At 35.6% G+C, this 16196-nt stretch overlaps 1 protein-coding gene across 10 annotated transcripts in view; it reads left to right on the top strand.

Annotated features, from left to right (window-relative positions):
- Window positions 1-16196, top strand: part of ADAMTS6 (ADAM metallopeptidase with thrombospondin type 1 motif 6) — a 272555-nt gene that overhangs the window by 177437 nt on the left and 78922 nt on the right. For all 10 annotated transcript variants that reach the window (XR_009247499.1, XR_009247497.1, XR_009247500.1 and 7 more), the window contains one exon: window positions 9008-9110. Coding sequence is in view for 7 of the 10 variants with exons in the window: in XM_058679970.1 (XP_058535953.1) it covers window positions 9008-9110 (103 nt within the window). In the remaining 3 variants the exon portion in view is untranslated. The remainder of the gene's footprint in view (window positions 1-9007; window positions 9111-16196) is intronic.

Below are 16196 nucleotides of genomic sequence, written 5' to 3' on the forward strand. Positions count from 1 at the left end.
TTAATGTACACTCATAATACGGTATAACTATTGCTGTCTACATTAATGATTTCTATGTTACATTGAATATTCATACATAGCCTCATTAAATCTTTAATTTTTGCGAGGAGGAAGGATAAACTTCTAAAAATACTTTTTAAGCATTTGTTTTATTTGAAAGGCGAAATTACAGTCAGAAAGAGGGCAAGACAAAGATATCTTCCATCAGCTCGTTAACTCCTCAAACAACCTTGACAGCCAGGGCTGGGCCAGGTGAAAGCCAGGAGCCAAAAGCTTCATCGTGGTCTCCCATATGGGTTCAGTGGCCCAAACAATTGAGTTACCTTCTGTTACTTTCCTAGGTGCATTAACAGAGAGCTGGATTGGAAGTGGAACAGCCATAACTCAAACCAAGGCTCAGCAATAGACTAGTGTAATGGGAGGTATCAAGTCTGATTGCTGGTACTGATAATAACAGGTACAGCCCTTGAGATGTACGGCAAAGCCAGCTTCTCTGAGAGTTTGGGTGTCTTTGACATTTTCTTACTTGCAGGCGAATCTCAGCACTGAATCAGAATTAGATAGCCAAGAACGTTCTGAGACTGTGGGTCTTACTCTTAGGCAAAGGGGCCAGATAAATGCTGAAGAGGTACACAGTTGATCCATTAACTAATAGTATACAGCTGTATTCTAAAGCATAATTATAAAGTAAATACGTGGGGCCAGCATGATGGCTCAACTGGATTAATCCTCTGGCTACAAGTGCTGGCATCCCATATGGGCGCCAATTCATAGCATAGCTGCTCCATTTCTGATCTAGTTCCCTGCTTCTGGCCTGGTAAAGCAGTGGAGGATGGTCCAAAGCCTTGGGATCCTGCACACATAGGAGATCCAAGAAGAGGCTCCTTTATCCTGGCTTCAGATCACCTCAGCTCTGGTCTGGCTGTTGCAGCCATTAGGGAGTGAACCAGCAGATGGAAGATCTTTCTCTGTCTCTCCTCTCTGTAAAAATTGGCCTTTTCAATAAGAATAAATTTTTATTTTTAATAAAAGGAAAACAAATGTGTGTCAACCACTTTGTTCTTTATACATTCAGAAATATAAACATAAATATGGCACATGCATATGTATTGTAAAAAAGAACAGAAATAAAAGCAAAAATCTTAGGTTGCTGTGAATTTTATGTATTGTGTTTTACGTTTTGAAAAACAAGGATTAGCTTCTAAGTACATATCAGAGTATTGTGTGTTTAAGAGAGACTTTTAAAAATGACAAAGCAAAAATTTGTTTCTTGGAATTTTTATGGGCTTAGAGCAAAGAGTTAAGCTTTGGATAGATGGGTGGAAGAGGTTGTTCAGCCCAGTAGTTAGGATACCTGCTTTCCACGCCAGCGTGCCTGGGTTTGCTTTTCAATTAGTGGCTCTGACTGCTGGTTCCAGCTTCCTGCCAGTTCCCACCCTGTGTTATGGGGCTATGTTTTCCAGTTTTTATTCCAAGTTCTCGCCCACTCATGAGATAAGAATTTATAGCAGAGGCTCAAGTACGACTCGTAAATAAGGACAGGATTTGTTTAAAGTGAGAGAGTGAATATACATTTATATGTGAGTGTGGACAATCCCATGAGGAAAGACACCTGCTGGGGAGATCCCTGCTAGAGAGAACAGGGGACAAGGGGAGAAGAATAAGAGCAAGAGTAAGAAGTCCACAAAGGACCGCTCACAACAGCAACAGTTCTCCTTATTCTCTAAGTATGCAGGGTGGAGTTCGGGCAGGAGTTTTAGTGTGGGTAAGGTTTTCAGGGGTTTCCTGGAATCTTCCTGTGGATAACTTCCATGTGTTCAAGTGCTGTCTGCTCCTTCCCAGTCCCAAAGGAGACAGAGTCGCATCATGAGAAATCAAATATACTTGTTAAATAAGGGGTAAAGTTACAGAGCAGGCTGTGAGACACAGTTGTTGGGGAGATCTTCCAGCTTCTTTATTTCTGTCTAACTTGCTGCTAAATTCCCCGGCCCGCTGAAGCACCGGGAGGCTGCAGCAGTAGCTCAAGTCACTGTGTTCCCAGTCTACCACAGGGGAGACCTGGAATTAAATTCCAGGCACCAGCTTCTGCCCCTGGTTCCTCTCTGGCATTTGCAGGTTAATTAAAGGAACATTATCTGTCTATCTATCTATCTATCTATCTACCTATCATCTCTCTATCTCCCATGTTGGTGGAAGCGATCCAACTCCTTGAGCCATCATCTGCTGATTCCTAAAGGATTCATTAGCAGAAAAGTGGATCAGAAGTAGGGAAGCCAGAACTCTAACGAGGCATAGAAGCAGCAATTTAACTGCTATGCCACATGCCTGCCTTTTATTTTTTTTTTTAATTCAGGCTGTATAAGACATATAAAAACAATGTTAATTGTAGGAATTTTCATGAAAAAATTATGATCTCAAGCGTGGCAGCTGTATTAAATTTTGCATGGGTAATATGAGTTATTGGTCCTTTGTTTTATTTTTTTAAATCAATGTGTAGAGAAAGTATCAAAAAGAAATCAGAAGCTTTTTGGGAAGAAAAGATAAAAAATTTAATCAAAATTGAGTTTGGGATCATTCATTACCTATAATTTAACATTGGACATGACCTCTTATGAATTACTTTAATTAGGCAGCCATCTAATTTCTGAAAACTTGGGAATCAGCCATTTGATTTGCATCTTGTCAATCAGGGTGTATAAGCAAGGCATGTGTAAGCCTATGTTTTATCTTTGTATAATTTACAGAAAGATGTCCACCTGAGTAAGCAAAAATGTGTCCTTCATAGTTCCTTGTCAACAGCATGACTTGCTAAGCAGGCAGGACTTGGATTTCAAAGTCCCTCAACTACAAGGTACAAGCTGCTAAGAATATGTTGCTGTCCTGAACAGGATGAAAATGTAGTTGGGGGAATGTTGAAGGCTGCTCGAATGTAACAGTGACGAAGCAGAGATGCACCTGATGGGAAAGCAGAAAAAAACAAAAAAGTGGGAAAGAAATAGAGCAAGCAGAAGAACAGAATGTCAATTTTACTCATTTTGTAATTTTATTTTGAGGCCAAGAAAGTCCTTCTATCTTCTCAGCCTGCCCGTTTCCTTTAGGAAGAGAAGAGGAAATGCAAAGTGGAAAAAATGGTCTTCATTGTTGGCCTACTTCCATTACTCATAAGATATAATACAGTATTTTCAGAATTATCATTTGTGCAACAGTTTAGGATGTATTTTTCTTGAAGATAAGAGCAATCTGGATGTGTTTTATAAATGAAAAAAGGCACAGAAGGTTTGGGGACTTACCAAGGTCACCCTGTTCGGGGGAAAAAAATCAGGACTACAACCTTCGTAATAGAATTGTCGGTGGAAAGTTTGTGAGCAGCACCTTTTCAATGCCCTCAGTGAATTACTCCGTTTAAGATTACTTATTAATGAAAAAAAAACTAAATTTCATCAAAAGACAATGAGTCTAAACCGTCAGGATTATTTGAAACATAAGGTAGCTTATAAAATGTATTGACCTGCATAGATCTCTGGGGAAAGGGGGGAAATTGATAGATACAATTTTGTTGTTGTTTTGTTGTTGTTGTTGTTTCTTTGATCCAGTAAAAAATGAAAAGATGCTAAGACCTCCTGTTTTTTGCTCACTGGATATCTATGGGTTCTTCCTGGTCAGTTTTTACCAAGAGAGCTTGTTTCTTTGGTGTTAACATAAAGAAACTGAAAATCTGTGACTTTGTATTTAAAAAGTCTGTCATTCGTGCCTCAAATTTTCTGTTAGAGTTTTTCTATCATGTCAGCATTTATTATCCTTATGTGGTTTAAAAAGTTAGCCCTTTGACTATCCACTATGCCTTAATAAGACAAAAATATATTTTAAATAATTTTCCTGAGGAAATCAATTTCCTTTCATCATTCTCATTCTCTTTTAATTTAATTTTTCGGTATCATTATTATTGTTGTTGAATTAGAACTTGTCCCCCTCCCCACTGATTTCTGCTAAATTATTATAATAGTATAGTTCTTCATAAGCTGTCGTCAGTCCAGCATTGCAGGCATAGACAATGGTAGAGTCCAGCATCCTATTGTCAAGATATTTTTTAGCAGTTTCATTGGGAATCCATCTTTGATCTGGAAGTAAAGATTCTTTAGAATGAATATAGTCAATACAGTGCCCACTGAGCCTATTTTTAATTAGCACAAAGTTAAAACATTCACTGACAGTAACACTGAAATCAAGAGAAATGATTACTGGTTAGAATATTCCAGAAATAGAGAGACCTGCGATCAAGTCTCCAAGTCTACTACCATCACCTCAATCCTTCTGCTCTCTGGGTTATCCTCTGAGTACCCAAATACAATCCTACCTCTGGCCCTTTGCATTTACCGCTTTCTAGAACACTCTTTTCACAGATGTTTGCACATGTCATTCCTGCATTAAACATATCTCTTTGCTTATATGTAACCTTTTCAATCAGAATTTCTCTGACTCTAGTTTTTTTAAATAAGGCCTCTTCTACCTCACTCTCAACCTCCTTACCCTACTTTATTACTTTTTTCTTTCTTATGTACAAACAAAGTGAAACTTCATGAAAGCAGGAAGCTTGTCTGTGTTGTCTTTTCAGCATAACACCAGAACCTAGATCCTATCTGGCATGCACTAAGCATTTTATAAACACTTGTCAAATGAAGAAGTGATACTTCAGGTCTAGTGCTTTGTTTAAAGAGGGTTAATGACCAGTTACTATGATGCGCCATAGCGATGTCATCAGGGTATAGGTAATTTTCAGTTTAGGAATTAGATTTGTTCAATGTGGGTTTATAAGAAAGACCAGTAGGTAATAGAAAAACAGGTGTTGGCCAAAGAGAAGGAAGAGGCTTCTAATAATTGTAGCCACCTGGGAAGTATTTGATCTTTCTGTATATGTTTACACAGATCACTTCAAAAGAAATTGTGTGTAGAAAATCTAAGAATCTTGTACGAATTAGATTCTATCACTTTGAACATAAAGTTTTAAAAAGTTGACACTGTGCTGACTAAAAAGTTAATAATTGAGTTTTGTTCTTCTGCAAAACTTTGCCAGACAGACATGACTCTTATGTTAACATAATTTGCCATGGGTTGGCAAATTGCACTTTCTAGGCCAAATATGACCTGTTATTTCCTTTTATAAATATTTTTATTGGCACATAGCCATGGCTATTCATTTACATGTTGTTTATGGCTTTTTTTCTTCTTCTTTTTTTTAGCCTATACTGCATACTTTAGTAGTTGTGACAGAAACTGAATTGCCCACAAAGGCTAAAATATTTACTGTGTAGTTCTTCACAGAAAAAGTTTGTTTGCTTTTGCCCTGACCTGATATACTGCAAATAATAACATGGAAACATGTACCTGTTCAGTTTCTCACATACTTCACTATTATTTTTGTTATTTTGTTCTTGCCATAATAATGTATTCTACTCTGTTGAAGTAGAGCAGAGAACTGGGCACATAAATAGTGGAAGAAGCTAACAAATTTGTAGATCAGCATCAATGGCAAAGTGCAGACTGGAATCAAGGAAGCCTCAACCATAGAGGAGGATGGCAGGGGAATGGAACTGTTGCTTGAATTAGGAGCCACACAAATTGATTGTGCTTCCGGCTGAGATGCGACCTGAGACAGAGAGGAAATGAGTCGAGTGGCCTGGCTTCTCAGCTAGTACCTTCAATAGCCTGAGCCTATCTCTGCATCATCTGACTCATGAGGCTGGGAAATGGAGCTTGTGGAGTTCCCTGAAAACGTACAGCAGCGTGGAAGGGTTGAGAATGAATCTAAGGCCAGCACAGCTGCTAGTTGGTACTAAATGCCAGGTACAGGGCTGGACAGTGTACAAGACTCCTCACCTAGGACACAAATTCTAGGATTATCCCCAAATTATAGAACAGGCCCAGACAGCTAAGAAAAATCATTCAGTGCCATGAATAAAATGGATTTTGAAGTTAGAATTGAATCTAAAACCACCTTGCTCCACAATTCAACTTTCAGCCTTCTCAATTTACAATAGATATGAAAATCATTTGGAGAAGGTATAAAAAACTTTGCAGATGATAATTCATTAAACCTTGAACCCTGAATTCCTGTTAGGAAAATGTCTAAAGAAACTCCAGTTCAGATGATGGAGGCACCCTTCAACCCTGAAACTATTACTCAGGAATGCTTTTGCAATCCACTTATTTTGTTACTGAATGAGATTATTAATGATAACTGGCCCAATAAGAGTGTTGAGAGGGGATAAATGATATTACTTCTAAACATCTCTAACCAGTTTGCCACAGAGTATGAATCACAGGTAACTGTTGTTATTGTTAGTTTATTACTATGATGATGATGGTGGCGAAGAGGATGCAGACCCTAGGAGTGGTTTTCACAGTAAAGAAAAAAATCTTATGTAGTGTTATCAAAGGCTGTAATTACACAATAATATCCTATTGCTGGAACTTTTACTTTTCCAGTATTTAAAAAAATCACTAAAACATACCAAAAGTAGCAATTTGTTTCCTTTTTTCCACTTTGCTTTGTATGTTTTGGCTTTTATTTATTCATTTGTATAAAGGGAACAGATTTCAAGTATTTCATTGTACAGTTTTAAGAAAGTAATGATACTTTCCACGCCCCATGATGCCTTTGTAAAAGTACTGCTGCTTATATGTGATGTATTGTTTGCTGTTCTGCCTTTAAATAATTCTTCTCTTTCATCTAGGATGGCATTTTCCAATCTTGCTCAATGTGATCTTTGTCTTCCTGTTCCCATGGCTTTACTCAGCTCCATTCTTAATGGTTTTCCCTCCCATGTACCAAGCCCTTATTCTTTCTTTACTTGCTGAAATCCTATAATACTTCACTATATGCTCAAGATTTTCTTTTGCTACCATTTTTTTTCCCCGTAACTACTCTCATGGCTCTTTGCTGTAACCTATATATAACAACACAGATAACCTAGAATGAGCTATCAAATACTATTTGAAATACCAATGTTGAAATACTTGTATAGTTTTTCCATTCATATTTTATTCCTCCAATTAGATTAAAAACTATACTTAGATTAACTTTTTCAAAATAGTCAACTTATTTGAATGAAAACTTCTGGTTAGAGTGAAATTACTTGTTCTTTTTGAAAAAATGATTGTTATTTGCTTAAATGCATAGCAAAGTCACTGACAATCGTAATTTTTATGAGGTTCCCTGAAGATAGCTAGAAAAAGGAAATATTCCTTTATTCCAAAGCAGTCAAAGATTCAGACTTTAGCAGGAACATGAGACTAAAGAGCGTGAAACAAAGTATGTATCCTATATAAATAGTTATTCCTTTTTTAAAAACTTTATTTTATTTTTACTTATTTTAAATTATCATCATTCTATGATACAGTTCCATAGGCTCTGGGATTACCCCTGCCTTCTCCCCACACACCTCCCACCGAATTCCCCTATATTATTACTATAGCATAGTTCTTCATTAACAGTCACGTGTTCATCATTCTCTGCATGGACAGTGGCCAAGAGTCCAGCATCCTATTGTCAAGATGCAGCTAACAGTTTCATTAGTAGTCCATCTCTGATTTGGAGTTAGACATGCACACTGCACTGTATCCTCACATCTGGACATGACAGTATCTGTTACACAGTCACCAGGCATCCCTCCTAAATGAAAATAGTTATTTCTAACTTTTGTTAAGGACAAGCAAGTAAGGTAATTTGACAAGAAAAATCATTATGCAATGGAGTGTCCTTACTTTAATGTGCTGAAAATATATTCAGATGAAGGACTCACAACGCAGTATGATTTGCTACTACTATTTTCAGATTCTGACCGCTGAACTTGGTCTTAAAATTTGAGCTGTAGTATTTAGGAAGTAATGATGACGATGCAGATTCTTACAAACTGTGGCCCACTCTTATTGCACATGCTTCAGAGAGACCATTTGTCACGTACTAACTTCGGAAAACTGTGCAAAGCAAGTGTAGAGGTCCAAGAGAAAATAGTAAATACTAGAAACGGTTTCTGGCAATGCTTGAACATACTTGAGATGTAGTCACAATTAAGAATCCCATCTAATGCCGTGTTCTCTTCTTTCATATTTAACTGGAATGTTTCATCAGCTTTTCAGAATCAGAAATTTTGGTTTTTAAATGCTACAGGTGCACAACTCTAAAAAATAAAATTGTGTTGCTTAGCACTAGGAGATATTATAGTTACATGAATTTAAAGATTAAGATGACCCTTTGCTATTTAAAATCTGTAGCTGCCTAGATGAACAACATACTTGTTTTTTTTTAATTTAGATTAAAAAGTGTTTTGAAACTTTAAATAGTCTTTCCTCGCCCCTCTAAACGGTGTTGTCCCAACTCCACCTCCCTAACATATGTACATGCCTTGTACCAGTTGAATATTTCATTTTCTGTTGTGTTAATTAAAATTCACTAAATTTGAAGTTGTTTACACCTAGCATTTTGTCTATTTTATTCCATATTTAGAATTAGGGGTTTGTCAGGACTAGACAGCTGTAACAGAAGGTTTCTGAGCCAAAATTAATTGTGGTGAATGCCATGCTACATACCTACCTCTTGATTCCTTAAAATAAAGATCTCAAAGGAGGTATAGCAACTGGACATCAAGTCATGTAACCAAAGAGGATGTGTGTGTTTTAGTTTCTTCACTTAGTTTTTCTGTGTATTTATAACCTGATGGCTTGATTGTGAAGTGAACTATGACATGTATCTGAATTTAAAGTTATTATGGAAACTAATTCTTTGTGTATAAATTACTTCAGTTATTTCTTCTGTAACTTAAATTGTGATTCAAACATTTCGATTTAAATGCCGATTGCGAAACAGTAAAGCAAATGCCAGAGTTATTGCCAGACAATGTGGTAGAGAGCTATTATGATAGCATTCTGGTGATTTTAATTATAGGAACATTGTTCCTTGATTTTGGTATTTTCCAACAATGGTACCATTCATGATTTTATTTTATTTTAGCCATGCCCTTTGGGTTCCCGAGATTTTCGAGAGAAACAATGTGCAGACTTTGACAATATGCCTTTCCGAGGAAAGTATTATAACTGGAAACCTTATACTGGAGGTAATGTATAACCTGGCAGAAAATTCATGCTTGAGATTGAAAATATCAAAAAGTATATAAATACATACAAACACACATATAAATTCATGCTCCACTAGTAGCAGGAAAATGCTTGTAATTCTATAAAGGGCTCATGTTTTAGTTTCCCTGAAATAAACTTCGTGTATTATTACAACCCAAATTATTTGTAAACCCAATTATATGTAATAAGATACAAAATTCCTAGAGTAAGATGTCTGTACATCAAAATAATATAATTTTTAAAAGCTTTATTTTCTTACAAAAGTGGAAGTGCAGAGACAGAGAAGAAGAGACAGAAAAGAGATCTTCCATCTGCTGGTTCATTTCCAAAACAGCCACAGCAGCCAGTGTTGGGCCAGACCAAACTGAGCAGGCAGGAGCTTCTTCTGGATCTCCCACATAAATGCAGGGGCCCAAGCAGTTGGACTATCCTCTGCTGCATTCCCAGGTGCATTAGCAGGGAGCCAGATCAGAAGTAGAACCACCGGGACTTGAACCAGCTCCCGTTTAGGAAACCAGCAAGACAAGCAGTAGCCTGTCTATACCACAATGCTGACCTCACACACATACTATTTTTGAATCCTACTTTGGACTTTGCTGAGTAGAGATAAAACTATATTATAATCATTGAGTATTTGCAATTAGCACTGTTAAAAAGTACAACAATATAAATCAACTCAAAGGGACCAAGAGAGTCTATATTCTTTTTTAAAGATCTTTCCATAGATGATTATTGTTCTTTTTCATAGTTAGGGGGTTTTTTTTTTGCACTTTGATTTGGGCATTTATCAAATATTAATACAAGCTAAATTTTATCTTGGAAAAATTGAATGATTTTTTTTTAAGATTTTCATTCATTTCTTTGAAAGTCAGAGTTACAGGAGGAACAGGAGAGAGAGAAAGAGATCTTCCTCCACTAATACTGGCTCACTCCATAATTGGCATCGAAGCCAAGAACTGGGGATGGCACCTTAATCTTCATGGTCACAGGTGTGGCTTTACCCATTATACCACAATGATAGCATCTGAACGTACTTCAAAAACATTTTAATTTTTGCTTTTCCAACATCTTTAAAAATTATATAACATATAAAAATGTTAAACATAATTTTGGAGCCAGTGCTGTGACTAATCCTTAGTTTGCAGTCAGATGGGTGCTGGTTTGTGTCCCGGCTGCTCCACTTCCCATCCAGCTCCCTGCTTGTGGCCTGGGAAGGCAGTCGAGGATGGCCCAAAGCCTTGGGATCCTGCACCTATGTCGGAGACCTGGAAGAGGCTCCTGGCTTCCAGCTTCGGATGGGCTCAGCTCTGTCCATTGCAGCCACTTGGGGAGTGAACCAGCGGATGAAAAATATCTTTCTGTCTCTCCTTCTCTCTATGTAAATCTACCTTTGCAATAAAAATATCTTTTTAAAAATTAAAAAAATAATTTTACAATGACAACTGTATGTCTACCTCCAATATGCCACCATTGACATATTATATTTGCTCTAAACTCATCTATTCATCTCTATGCCCATTATTAATCCAGCCTAATTTCTAGATGCATTGTAAACTAAGTTGAATTACTAATACTTTAAGTATTTCAATATGTGTAGCTTTAAACACAGTTCCATGATTTGCTTTTTTCCTTTGAGATAATGTTATGTGCACAAATCTCAACTATTTTTTTCTTGGGCTTTGACAAATGCACACATATGTGAAACCCTGTTGCTGTGTTAAACATTATTGTTACTTCCAGTATTCTCTTAGTTCTTGTCTTGGTCTGTAATGCTGTCAAAAATTATGAGACTGGGATCCCAAACTTACTTCATACAGTTTGGATTAAGTTGTCAGTATGGATGGATTTCAGTGGGGGCCTTTTCCTATGCTATTGGCTGACTCCTGATTACATCTTTGCCTGGCAGAATAACAGAGAAGAATTTCTGTGAGTTCCTTTATATTAGGCTGATAATCTTATTCTTAAGGGCTCCATCTCTAAAATCACCTTTGAAAGATTCCACTAATACCATAATCTTAGATATGAATTTTGATGGGACACATTCAGTCCTCATATTCCTTTGTTATCAATAACTGCTTATACTAACTCTTTCCAAGACACTATCGTTGTTGTCTTTTTTTCCCCTCATCATAGTTTAGTTTTGCCTGTCCCCCAATCATATATAAATAAACCAATTATCATATGTACTGTTTTGTGTAAGGCTTCTTTAAGCTTAATGTTTTTGAACCATGGTCAATGTTGTATGTGGAAGTAGTTTATTTGTGTACGTATTTTTGTGAGTAAATATTTTTATTTCTCTTCTGTAAATAATTAAGGGTGAATTCTCTGGACAACAAAATAGATGTGGTTTTAGTTTTAAAACAAACTAGCCAATGTCTTCCCATGGTGGTTGTATTACGCAACACTCCTATGAACACTGTGTAAGAGTGTGTTTGTTCCACATCCTTTCTAACGTTTGGTATTTTCATTCTTCATTGGTAGGGATGGAGTGATATCTCATTGAAGTTTTAACTTGCACTTTCTGAGTATTGTCTATGTTGAGTACATTTTCATGTATTTATTAGCTATTTATTTATGTTCTTTTGTAATCTGTTAAAATCTTTGCCTATATTTTGACTGAGTTATTTTTCCTCTCAAGTGCTAGTCATTTATTATATATACATTTTACAAATAGTTTGTCACATTCTGTGGTCTTATTACCATCATCCCTATCATCCATAGTGGACATAAGATTCTGCACAATATATTTCTGAGTAATTTTTATTTCTTGGTTGTTTGTACACAAAAATCAAAATGATCTTGAATGTTAACTGTTCTGTTGTAAATTGTTTGTATTTTTCTTGGCCAACATTCATGTTATCTGGAAATGGAGACAATTTGTTTCAATGTTTCTGCCTTTCACTTTCTTGCCTTAGTGCACTCTATTGGCCCTCCACAGCAATTTGTGCATTTATTGATTATATTTTTTGAAAATACAAAGTGGCTCAGTAGACTGAACATTGTCAAACCAAATTCCTATTCCCAGAATGAAGCCCACGAATGATATATTACTCTTCATATGTTAGTCCATTTAACTGCTACCGCATCCCCACCATGAATGCACAAGGGCCTGTGTGCACAGAATCCTTATTACCATTTTTTATCTCTTGAATTTCTTATAATAACTCCCCTAACAAGTATACAGTAGTCACTCACTGTGACTTGATTTAGATTCTTTCTGGATCATCAATTTTCACATCTTTTTCATGTACTTTTTGGCAGTTTGTATGATTTCTGATCCTTTGCTTATTTCCAATTGGATTAATTCTGGTTTTGTTATTGAATGTATGAGTTTCTTAAGTGTTTTAGATAATTATCTTCTTTCAGATGTATAGTTTGGAAGTATTTTCTTTTGTTCTGTAGGTTTGATTGGTTCATTGAGTGGGTACTTCCTTTCCTGTCCAGAAACTTTCTGTTTTTTTTTTTTACTTGTGTTTATTTATTTGGGCTTTTGTTGTCTGCACTTTTGTATTCATAGGTAAAAATTCATTGCTGATATAAATGTGCTGGTGCTTTCTCCCAATGTTTTCTTCTGGTAGCTTTACAGTTTGAGGGCTTCTTTGTAAGTCCTTAATTTATTTTTAATTGCTATGCTATAAGATAAATTTCTTTTTTCATTTTGCATTAAAGTTCACTTGGCACCTTTGTGAAAAACCACAAGGCCTTTCCTGTATGAAGAGTGTTCAAAAAATCACATACAAGACATAATTATACAAGGATCAAAAAATTATGCAAGGATCAAAAAATTATGTAAAAATCAACTTATATATGGCCATTTTGAAATACCATCATTTATGTAGGGATTTATTTTTAGACTTTCTGTTCTTTTCTGTCATTCTGTGCATCTGGTTTTTAAATTTTTTAAAGTCCTTTCTTTTTCTGATTACTGCAGTTTCATAAAGTAATTTGAAATTAGGAAGCATGGTGCCTCCAGGTTATTTCTTGCTCAAAATTGCTGTGGCTCTCCATAGTCTTTTGTGATTCTGTTTGAAGTTTAATAAAATTGTGTTTCTTAATTCTATGAAAAGTATCATTGAAATTTTGATAGAGATGGCACTGAATCCACTGATTTTGAGGAACATGCACATTTTGATTATTGGTTTCTGATCCATGAACATGGGATATCTTTCCATTCATCTGAGCCTTTCAAAAATCTTTTATTATCTTTCATAGATCTTATATATTCTTGGTTATATTCTTTCTTTGTAACTATTTTGCTTTCTATTTGGTGCTATTATGCATGGGATTGCTTTCTTAATGGCGTTTCCAGGTAGATCATTATAATTTTACTAAAAACACTACATGGGATTGCTTTCTTAACGGCTTTTCCAAGTAGATCATTATAATTTTACTAAAAACACTAGTAATTTGTGTGTGTTGATTTTGTATTCTGTGTTTATTGAATTTGGTCTTTAGTTCCAATAGTTTTTTTTGTTGGAGTCTTCTGCATTTTTATTGTATATGATAATGTCAGCAAATGGAAACAATTTACTTCTTCGTATTTATTTAAATGCTACTTATTTATTTATCTATTGTTTAATTGCTGTGACTAACATTTCCTATGCTATGTTGCATAAAAATAGAGAGAATGCATATTGTTATCTTGTTTTGATCTCAGAGGAAAAGCTTTCAATATTTCCCTACTGAGTTTTATGTAAACTTTGGGTTTGTCTAAGTGGCCTTTATTGTTTTGTGATTATATATATATATATATCTTCTATATGTCATCTACTGAGAATTTTTTTCATGAACGATTGTTACACTTTGTTATAATTCCCTTGATACACATATTGAAAGAATCATTTGGATTTTGTTCTTTATTTTAATATGGTTTTATTACGTCTATTGATTTGCCTATGTTGAATCATCCTTGCATCCCTGAGATAAATCCTACTTGATCATGGTGAATGATTTTCTTATGTTTAATTCATTTTGCTAATATTTCATCAGGATTTTTGCATTATGTTCTTCTGGGATATTGGTCTACAATTTTTGTTTCTTCCAATGTCTTTATTGGAATAGCTTGATAATAGTACAACGCTTACCTTCTTAAATAAGTTATAAAGTATTGCTTTCTACAGATTTTTTGGAAGAATTTGAGAAGATTTGACATAATTCATCAGTAGGTCCCAAGTTGATATTTGATATGAAGTATCTTAATATAGATTCACTCTCTATACTTGTTATTGATCTATTCAGATGTTCTGTGTTTTCATAATGACAATTTAGTTGTGTGTTCCTAGGACCTTATTTATTCTAGGTTATCCAAGTTTCGGGTGTATATTTCTTAATAGCCATCTCTTATGAGTCCTTTTATTTTTTAATAGCAGTTACAGTATCTCCTTTTTCATTTATGATTTTATTTCTTTTTGAGTCTTCTCTTTCCTAATGAAAAGTTTGCTAGTTTTATCTTTTCAAAAACCAATCAGCTTAGTTGACTGTATTTTTTCGCATCTCTATTTTATAAAGCCGTGTTAGTCCCTTTCTTTGGGCTTAGTCCATTCTTTTTTTTCCTCTGCTTTTTTGAGGCATTAAGTTAGGTGGTTAATTTTAAAGTCTTATTTTCTTCATATATACATTTGTTGCTATGAATTTCTCTCTTAGAAGATTACTTTAGCATGCTGTGAATTTTGTGATGTTCTGATTCCATTTTCACTTGTCTTAGGTAATTTTTCATTTAGCTATTTAGTTCTTTAATCCATTGGTTGTTCAGGAGCATGTTTTATTTCCACAGATTTTTGTATTTCCTGATTTTCTTTGTTTTATTGATTTCAATTCATACTATCAAGATGAGAAATGATTCCTGACATATTTCAGTCTTAAATTTATTAAAACTTACTTTGTGGTCTAACATTCAATGTATCCTGAAGAATGTTGTATGTGCACTTGAGAAGAATGTATATTGAAATTTAAAAAAAATTAGTTTTATTCCGATACCAACATTATAGTGTATGAGTGAAGCTGCCACCTGACATGGGCATCCCATATTGGTTTTGGTTTGTGTCCCAGTTGCCTGCTTTCAGTCCAGCTCCTTGCTAATGGCCTGAGAAAATCAGCACAAGATTGAAGTGTTTGGGTCCCTACCACCAACATAGGAAACCTGGATGAAGCTTCTGGCTCCCAGCTTGAGGCTTGGTCCAGCCCTCACCATTGTGGCCATTTGGGCAGTGAACAGGTGGATAGAAGATAGCCCTCTCTCCCTCTGAATATCCCCACCTCCACAAACACACACCTTCTCTCTGTAATTCTGACTTTCAAATAAATAAATTTCGTAAAGCTACTTCTGTTCTTACTTGTATGTTAAAGCAACAGAGAAGGGCATTCACGGAGGCAGACAGAAAGTGATCTTTCATCTGTTGGTTCATTCTCCACATGTCCAAACTAGGGCCAGGGGCAGCAAGGAACCCAGAACCAGTTTGGGTCTCCATGTGGGACAGGAAGTTGGAGAGAGGGACCCAAATACTTCTTGATCCCTCATCTGCTGCCTCCCAAGATGTGCATTAGTGGGAAGCTAGATTGGAAGCAGAATAACTGTGACTTAAACCAGGCACTCTGATATGGAATGCAGTGATGACTTAACAACCAGCTGTGGATTCTAGTCTGAATGTCTGTTAGATCCTATCTACTGCATAGAGCAACTGCAATGTTTATTGATTTCCATTGCTGAAGTAGGTTATTGAAATTTTGAATAATCACACAGTTGTCTGTTTCTCCCACCAGATCTGTTAATATTTGCTGTATATGGTGAAGTACTCTAATATTAGTGTATATGCATTTACAGTTGTAAGATGCAAGGAGTTGTTGAACAGAGCCCCTTTCACTTTAAAATGAGTTTGCCTTCTTTTTTTTTTTTTTTTTTTATCCATTTTATTGTATTGTTGTTGACAATCTTTACATAGTTAACTATAGTTGAAGGAAAAACAAGAAGAAGAAAAAAAAAGGTTCAGGGGGATAGGGAGGTGGGCAATGCTATTTTGTTCATATTGTTTCCATCATGTATCTGAGGTAAAGGGGGATATTGAGGG

This window comes from Ochotona princeps, chromosome 23, assembly GCF_030435755.1.
Source record: "Ochotona princeps isolate mOchPri1 chromosome 23, mOchPri1.hap1, whole genome shotgun sequence".
NCBI lineage: Eukaryota > Metazoa > Chordata > Mammalia > Lagomorpha > Ochotonidae > Ochotona > Ochotona princeps.